The following is an 8,534-nucleotide window of genomic DNA, read 5'->3' on the forward strand; positions in this document are numbered from 1 at the left end:
AATTAAGCTAGTTTTTTTTTCAATAAAAAAAAATATATATAATACAATATGTATATGAAAGGCCTCAATTTATAATTTTAGTTTGTTATATCACGTCTCACAATTGCCTCTAAAAAGTTATGTAAGCTCCTACAAGAACGACCTTTTCACCCAACAATAAACAGATGTCTGTTCTGTTCGTATTCAAGTAATTAAAGCTGCTGGGTCTTAAAACACAATGAAAAAAAGAACCTATCAATATAGAATACATATGTGAATATAATATTTCAGTTATTAAATCTTGATGGGATACCCTGTATTGATAAAACCGCCATCATAATAAAAAAAATGTGGTTTTGCATTTGTTTATTCGTACAATCGATAAAATATTGGTAAAGTATTCCATATGTACATAGCAAAGCAGTATACAGTAAAAAAAAAACATTTAACAATATTGCCAAACAAATATAAAAAAAAACCCATAAACTTGTAATCCTACAATACAATTTATTTATTATAATTTTTAAAACTAGTCTTTTTAAACGTATTTTTTTCATATTATATTTTATTATTTTGTCCGCCTATTTCTTTTATTTGTAAATGTGTAGAGTACTCAATTGCCTTAAAGGCGTCAAATAAATATTATTATTAATAAGTATTATTATTGCAGCCATACGTGCAACTAGGGGGTGCTAGGGACTTTAGCACCCTCAGACTCAAGCTTAGCACCCCCAAAAATTCAAACCCCAATCCTTGAATTGTACATCATAAAATTTAGAGGGTTGTGTTTCTCTTTTCAATGTTTTTATTATTTACAAATATTCAAGAAATCAAATCGATCTACTAAAATGTTGTAGTTGTAGTTAAAGTAATCGCTGGGGTATATTTTTAAATAAAATGCTATACATTCTATTTCTATGTTTCACATCGTTTTTTTGAAAGTTATATGTTATTATTTGGTTTTTAAGTTATAACTAATAAAATTGATTCACGACAGTGCTAAAAACCCTAGCTTGTGCTTTTTTCCACATATCAAATATATGTTTAAGACTTTGAACTATTGTGCCTCAATTAAAAGAATATAACATGATGTAGGTATTCGAAGAAAAAGATGCTAGCATTGTTTTCACAGCTTGTTTACTTTACAAACAAAGTAAAAAACACACTGACTGTACTCGAATAACAAAAAGAATTAAACTTTTTTGTACAAACAGTTATTTGTCTTTTATTTACATTATTAAATGATAAAAACCTATCGACGGAGTTTGTACAACATGGACATTTTAATTAGTATTATTATAAAAATATTAGTGGAATAAACGTAAAAACTGCTTAGGCAAAGCCCCTCCTTGACACACACTGGAGAGAGGCCTTTTCTGGATGAAATGTGCTTGGTGTCCTTTTCAGAATCTGGAAATCTTAAAAAGCACAAAAGGACACACACTGATTAAAGGCCTTTTCAGAATCTGGAAATCTTAAAAAACACAAAAGGACACACACTGGTGAAAGGCCTTTTCAGTGCAAAATATGCTTGGTGTCCTTTTCATAATCTGGAAGTCATAGGACACATCAAAGGACACACACTGGTGAGAGGCCTTTTCAGTGTGAAATGTGCCTAAAAACATTTGCTCGTCATAGTATTCTTGAAAGCCACAAACGTACACACACTGGTGAAAAGCCATTTTAGTGCGAAATATGCTTGGCGTCCTTTTCACATTCTGGAAATCTTAAAAAGCACAAAAAGACACACTGTCGAGAAGCCATTTAGAGTTAATGCATCTTAATAAAATATGAATTTGTAGTATACAATAATATACAATCAAATTTTACTTTATTGGTCAGAAATCTATCCTGTAAGATACTTAATTAGACCAACAGTTTATAAAGTTCACCCTTTCCGCTATAATACCGTGACAATCACTTAAAAAATCGACATATTTTTAACTTAAATTCACGGCCACCCTAACTTTTTTAAAAATAGTAAAAAGTAGTTGAAGAATATTTTTTAACTACCTTTCTACAGTACCGTAAACGTTGTAATTGCCTACATTTGTTACCGTTAACAATGGAAAGTCACTGGTTTGTGGTTTGGGGCCAGAGAAACGGCTTCGTCGCTGCTAGTCTCATTCCTCAAAGCGAATGGTCTAGCACTCGACCTACTGCGTAAGACATGTCTTTTAGTCCTGAAGGACACACATATATCAATTTCCACTTATATTCTTATTTTAATCCAATCGTTTATTTAATTATTTGTCTATACTCTATTTATTCACTCATTAGTTATTTTTGAAGTATCTATGCCTATCTATATAAATCTGTGTTATTATTATTACCATCACTGTTAACATTTTGCGTAGGTACCATTGTATTGATTAAGTATGTGTCGTAAGTGCAACATATGTTTTAGGCAGCCCACTTGATTTTTTTTTAAATAAAGTGGCTTCTCTCTGTATTGTTAATACAAGAAGTAAGAACATAGTATAGTAATAATACTCCTCTCCCCACTCTAACCCTAAACAAAATACTAGTATAATCTTCAATGAATGGTTTTTTGAGCTATTAGACTTATTTTTAAATTGGTATAAAACAAGTAAACGAAATTATAATTAAAACAAAAAGTGTATAAGAATTGTCTTTCTAGATACTTCAGCAAAAACAAAGTTTACAAAAAAAAATGTTTAATTTTAATATTTCACTAAAACATTATTTATAATGTAGTATAAATTTAATTATATTTGATTTTTGTTTTATTATTTAATTTGTAAATACCTACAGCTAATTTTTTGTTGGTTACATCGAGATTAAGTCAAGTTACGGTAGAATAGCACATTTGTTTTTCGTATATTTTATTAAGCCAAGGTTAAAGACAAAAGGTGTTGGCACCAACAGTAAAAATAAAATACGCAAGTAGGTAATAAACCGGAGTAGTTGGGTAAAAAAATGTTTTATAGAAAAATGCTGCATTAAATAATATTTCTATGCCATACATCGACATGATACGCTACATTCCAATATATTTTTATCTTACTTGTAATAAAAATCAACCATGTTTTCCCGAAAAATAAAATATACGTGGCGTAATGTTTATTTATTCTTTGAAAATTACAATTTACTCGATTCCAGACTCCCGGTGAGACGGGTTAACATTAATGGATTGACCTAAAGTTTGGCATACATTTTTTAGGAATAAGAAAAAATAGGGGGGGGGGAAGGTGAACATTTCTTAAATGATTCTTACGTAATTGTTTATGGCTCAGTATTAGTGTAAAACCCCTTATTAATAGAAACAAATTGGTCATCAATTATTATTAGTCTATTGATCATTTATTTATTTTATTATAATTTAATTATCTAAAGATAGTCCGGTTATAATATTATCCTGGTTCACTATATTTCTTGGGAAGCGAATGCAGCCCGGGAATCCAATTTCATTGAATTGCCAATGATTTGGGTGTTCTCGATAAGAATTTGATACTTTTACTGATTAAATAGTCATTATAAAAGTGTTTGGTAAGGGAGAGTACATTTGTGGAGTCGTCTTTGAGCGGAGTAGTATACCTTTCTTATTGAGATCGGTAGCATTGGAATAGGAAAGCCAAATTAAATGTACTTAACTTCCAATTGAGCTTTGAGTAGCCTCTCAACTAGTGGCCTTGCAGCCAGAGAGCGGATAACCAACAGCTAAGGAGCGTAAAATACAAACATTAGTTTGATTCCGTCTTAATACCGTGAAACACATTGACATTAAATACAAATTACCAATCTATAGTTGTATTATTCTACACTATAAATGTATAACATTAATATAATTCCCTGTCCCTAGTATCCCTGTTCTTTATTTGGGAACGCTATCCTCTTATTCCGCGTATAGCCTTATTAGAGAAGTGACAACAGCTATATTCTTAAAATATTTGTTTGATTATCTGTTATTATTTATCACATTTGACCGCATTCGAACGTGTAAGAAACATTTTTTCTGCGATTTAGTAAGCAAGTTTTCAATATTTATGAAATAATTATTAGAAGTTAGTTTTTATTATAAGTACTGCGTGCATATCAGGGTTAGTTTTACTATTTATTGTTTTCAGTGACGGCCCGTCATGGGAGTATTTGAAACTGAGTTTCCCCTTGAAAATCTTTAGCTACATTTTCCCGAAATACAAAGTATATCCGATACATTTTAACCACAATCGAGGTACGTACAAAACAACATAGCACAACACATATTAGAATAATAATAGAATTAAAAGAGACTAGGGCACGATAGGAATTGCATCAGAAAACAATCCAATATCATATCAGCAAATCCTTTACCACCCCTATTTTATTCTTTTACTTTTATTACTAGATACAAAATAATAAAATACGATAAAACAAAAATAACATTCTAAAAAACTAGTTTTAAAAGTCTTAAAAGTTATATTAAATAAATTATAATTTATTAATATAAAAGTAAAACTATTAAAATTAATAAAAATAATTATTTTTTAGGATTACAAATTGACGGTTTATTTTTTAGATTTGTTTGGCGATATTGTTGAATATTTTTTTAATGTGTAATCCGCTCTGCAATGTACATTTGAAATATTTTAAACAATATCTTTTCGATTGTATGAATAAACAAATGCAAAACCACATTTTTTTTATTATGATAGCGGTTTTATCGATACAGTGTAACCCATCAGGATTTAATAATTTAAGTATCATATTCACATATTTATTCTATATTCATGGGTTCTTTTATTCCATCATGTAGGTATATATTTTTTATTGATAAAAATTAGTAAAATTTAAGTACAAATAAATGAATAATAATATAAATATTTCAATTATGATCAATTTGTGAACATTCGACAAACATGTAAACCATGTCTATGTAGTGTTATGAAATATATTTATCAAATGTTCAGAAAAATCGAGTTTCTTCAATTTAAGATCTAGCAGATAAGTAACATGAATATGAACAGAAATCTGTTTGGTTAGGTAAAAAGGTTTGTCGCGTAGTTGGTGTAGCAAGTATCTTCATTTATCACTTCTATCTACTGATCAGCTCTTGTCTTTCTATATAAATAATATTAAGTTAAATTGTATCTATTGTTAAACTGACTATAGTGAATTTATTTGATATAATACATTTCGAATATAATAATATAGTCTGAAGTGTTTTTGATCTAAATTCTAGAAGGTTATATTAAATTCTGGCGGCACACCCTGTATTCCATAAAAATAGGTCGACCGACGAAAAACATGTTGTTGTACATTGGATTCTTCGCACAAACATTAAAATTATAATTGCACTAGTGCTAAAACAAATTGAATAGCAGTATACCGTATGAAAACTCAACAATAACAAACAAATAAATAACGTAAAACAATATGTTATTGCTAGTTTGTTTGGTAAAACTAAAAAAATTACATACAATTATTTTTCTAATAAACACTATTTAGTACTGCAGAAACCACTCCTCCTGTGTGACTTCAGTTAAGTAGTTTTGTCATATTATTCCGGTATATCAAACTATTTGCGGTTTAAACGAGGCCATGTCGTTCTCTTGGCCTCTGGCGTTGCTAATTGTACTAACAATGGGTTTTTTGCAATACGGCGATTCGTGTGTACGTAGATCATATGCAGAAAAAAAAACGAGAGGACACTATAAACAATTGCTCGATATAGATACGGGATACTCTCACGATGAATTGAAAAAAGTAGATAAAATTAAGTGGTCTTTTCCATGGTCAAAGGTGAATCTTGTAAATGTTACAGACGTTTACAATAGACTCATGTGTAGTTATGTGTTTGATTGTGGTCATTATATGAATTTGATCGAACCACTGTTGACCGAAGAAGGTAAGGATGCGTTAAAGGAACTTGTTAATATTAGGAATGAATCTGTGTTTTTATTCGAAAAAAATGTGATCGACATGTTCAACATTTTATATAATTTCGGTAAGATCAATTCCTTGGAACCGTTATGGCTCGTGTACATGTATTCTATGAGTTTGGGTTCGCAAAACATAAATGACATATTAAACGACGAAGATATACGAATCCGTTTTTTGAGTGATCACAAAAAAGTTTACACCAAACTTGAACAATTCACTAGACAAAAATGCCAGTTTGGAGATAATAATAACAAGTATAACGACAAGAACGTTAATTCTGAATATTTTAAATCTCTGCAAGAACTCCGTGCTATTCCAAAAATATCACACGAGAAAATCAATGCCTCCGTTGTCAAACTCAAGCAGACAATCAACACTAGAATGACTAATTTAACTAAAAGTATAAAAATCGAAGATTGTACATCTTACTTCAAATTTGAACATTTGCTTTTGATATCTGAAATTGAAGACTCCGTTTTGATACAATTGTTGAACGATTTTGCAGAAATTACCGACCAACCGGAACAACAACGTATATTCCGTATGATAAAAGATAAATGCTCCGAAAATCTTAACTTTGAATCGTTTGAGACACTGACCGAAGACGTTGCTGAATGTCATGGTATTTTCACAAACGTTATAAGATATGTTTTACAGTACATCTCGTGGAAACACACAATTGAAATTGGTAAACGCCTAAATTCTGGAACATGGGCAAGTTATAAATATGCTGTCGATCGGATACAGTATTCTAACACGAATATGAGAAGTTATTTCAATGAAATTAAAAAGATTTTAAAATTGAAAGATGATTTTGAATTAGATATTGTTGCTGACGTCTTTTATGAATCAGATGAACCCCAGTTAGCCGATCCAAGTGAAAACCGAAAGCTTCAAGATAAGGTTTTGGAAAAACTCAAAAAAATGAATTCGTATTATATTCAACTAGGCGAAAAACACTTTTCTAAAAATAAGTTCACCGAAAATTATATAGAAGAAAGATTGAAGATGTTAAATGCTAGGGTTAATCCTTTAGAGTATGATATTTACATATTAGAGAGTGAATTAAGTTTTTTATTATTTAAGAGATTTGTAGAAGATTCATTTAAAGGTATTCATTTTAGAGGTATTGATTTTGATGTAATAAAGTCATTTATTCTTTATTCTAGAAAAAATAGTCGATAATTAATTGCATATTGTTTTTTATAAATTTAAATTTCTGTTAATTTTATTAAAATGTTAAATTGTGTTACAATCGGGCTATTTAAATTCTGGTGTTCTTATTCTATGAAGAGTTTTGTTATCATAAACATGTAATTATTTTAATTTTGTGACCTCACATGTTATAATTATTATAAATAATCTTCATAGTTTGCCCAATAACCTAACAGTCTTATATTAATATTATATGCCCTTGCCCTGATAATCCTACCGCTGGTTCGGGACCAATGTAGGGTGATTCGGCTCCATTCCTAGCTAGGAAGTCAGCTTGTTCATTCCCCAGTACACCATAGTGTCCTGGTACCCTAACTAATTTAACCTTGTTGTTCCTAGCCAATGATTCCAGAGCTGTACGGCATTCTGGGACCAATTTTGAAGTTACTTGAGTTTTGATCAGTGCCTTCAAAGCTGCTTGACTATCACTAAGAATAGTAATGTTTCTCCTCTTATATACTGCCAGGTTTTGAGTACATATTAAGATCGCCATCACTTCTGCCTGGAAGACAGTAGGTGTCGTACCTAGTGGTATGCTGATACTAATGTGTGGTTTCTTGCCCCATTCACCAGCACCTACTTTACCCGACATTTTGGATCTGTCTGTATACACTACAAACCCTCCACTCTGTGTCAGGTGGTTTATGTCCCAGTCTTTCCTCAGGGATATTTCAACCTTATATAGACTGCTGTCAAATGTGATTGGTTTGATACGGTCCGAAGGGTAGGCCATTAATTCTCGACTTTTACCTTCTAGTATTTTCCCATGCTCAACTAGTTCACTACTTTTCGTCCAGTCTCCTGAATTATGTAGTCTTAATTCAGTGCCCTTGGCGTGAGCCTTAACCTCCAAGTGAAGTGGAGGTAGGCCCAGTAACGCCTCTAGCGCAACTGTTGGTGCTGTTCTCATCGCTCCAGTGATAGCTAAGCAGGCCATCCTCTGTATGCTACTGAGTTCCTTCCTGGCTGTTACTACTTTTGTTCTAGACCACCAGACCAAAGCTCTATATATCACCATAGGTTTAATTACTGACGTGTATAGCCAGTACATTACTATGGGTTTTAATCCCCAAGTTCCTCCAAGAGCCCTACTGCATGTCCACAATGTGACCATTGCTCTTTTGACCCTATCTTGAACTTGAGCTCGCCAGCTTAGATTTTTGTCCAGGATTACACCCAGGTATTTAACTTTTGGTTTGAATTATTAGAAGTTAGTTTATAGTATAAGTACTGCGTGCATATCAGGGTTAGTTTTACTATTTATTGTTTTCAATGATGGCCCGTCATAGGAGAATTTGTAACTGAGTTTCCCCTTGAAAATCTTTAGCTACTAATAAATAATTATATTAATAATAATAAATAATATGGACATTTTCCCGAAATACAAAGTATATCCGATACATTTTATTGTGTTTTTTTTTTGTCATTATTATAGCCCACGCACTCTATAAACAGTT

General features: G+C 31.3%; 1 protein-coding gene across 1 annotated transcript; it reads right to left on the reverse strand.

Annotated features, from left to right (window-relative positions):
- Positions 1-7,255: 7,255 nt before the first annotated feature.
- Positions 7,256-8,191, reverse strand: LOC126842498 (ribonuclease H1-like). Its single transcript, XM_050579512.1, has one exon. The coding sequence runs from the start codon at positions 8,189-8,191 to the stop codon at positions 7,256-7,258; it is 936 nt and encodes a 311-aa protein (XP_050435469.1).
- Between the last annotated feature and the right edge of the window lie 343 nt (positions 8,192-8,534).

This window comes from Adelges cooleyi, unplaced genomic scaffold (genome assembly GCF_023614345.1).
Source record: "Adelges cooleyi isolate 19-005CV unplaced genomic scaffold, UGA_ACOO_1.1 ACOO_flye_CR_arks_rails_tigmint_CR_PRNA_529, whole genome shotgun sequence".
NCBI classification, from domain to species: domain Eukaryota; kingdom Metazoa; phylum Arthropoda; class Insecta; order Hemiptera; family Adelgidae; genus Adelges; species Adelges cooleyi.

Coding starts and splice junctions, on each gene's coding strand:
- LOC126842498 (XM_050579512.1), bottom strand. CDS start 8,191: ATGGTCACATTGTGGACATGCAGTAGGGCTCTTGGAGGAACTTGGGGA.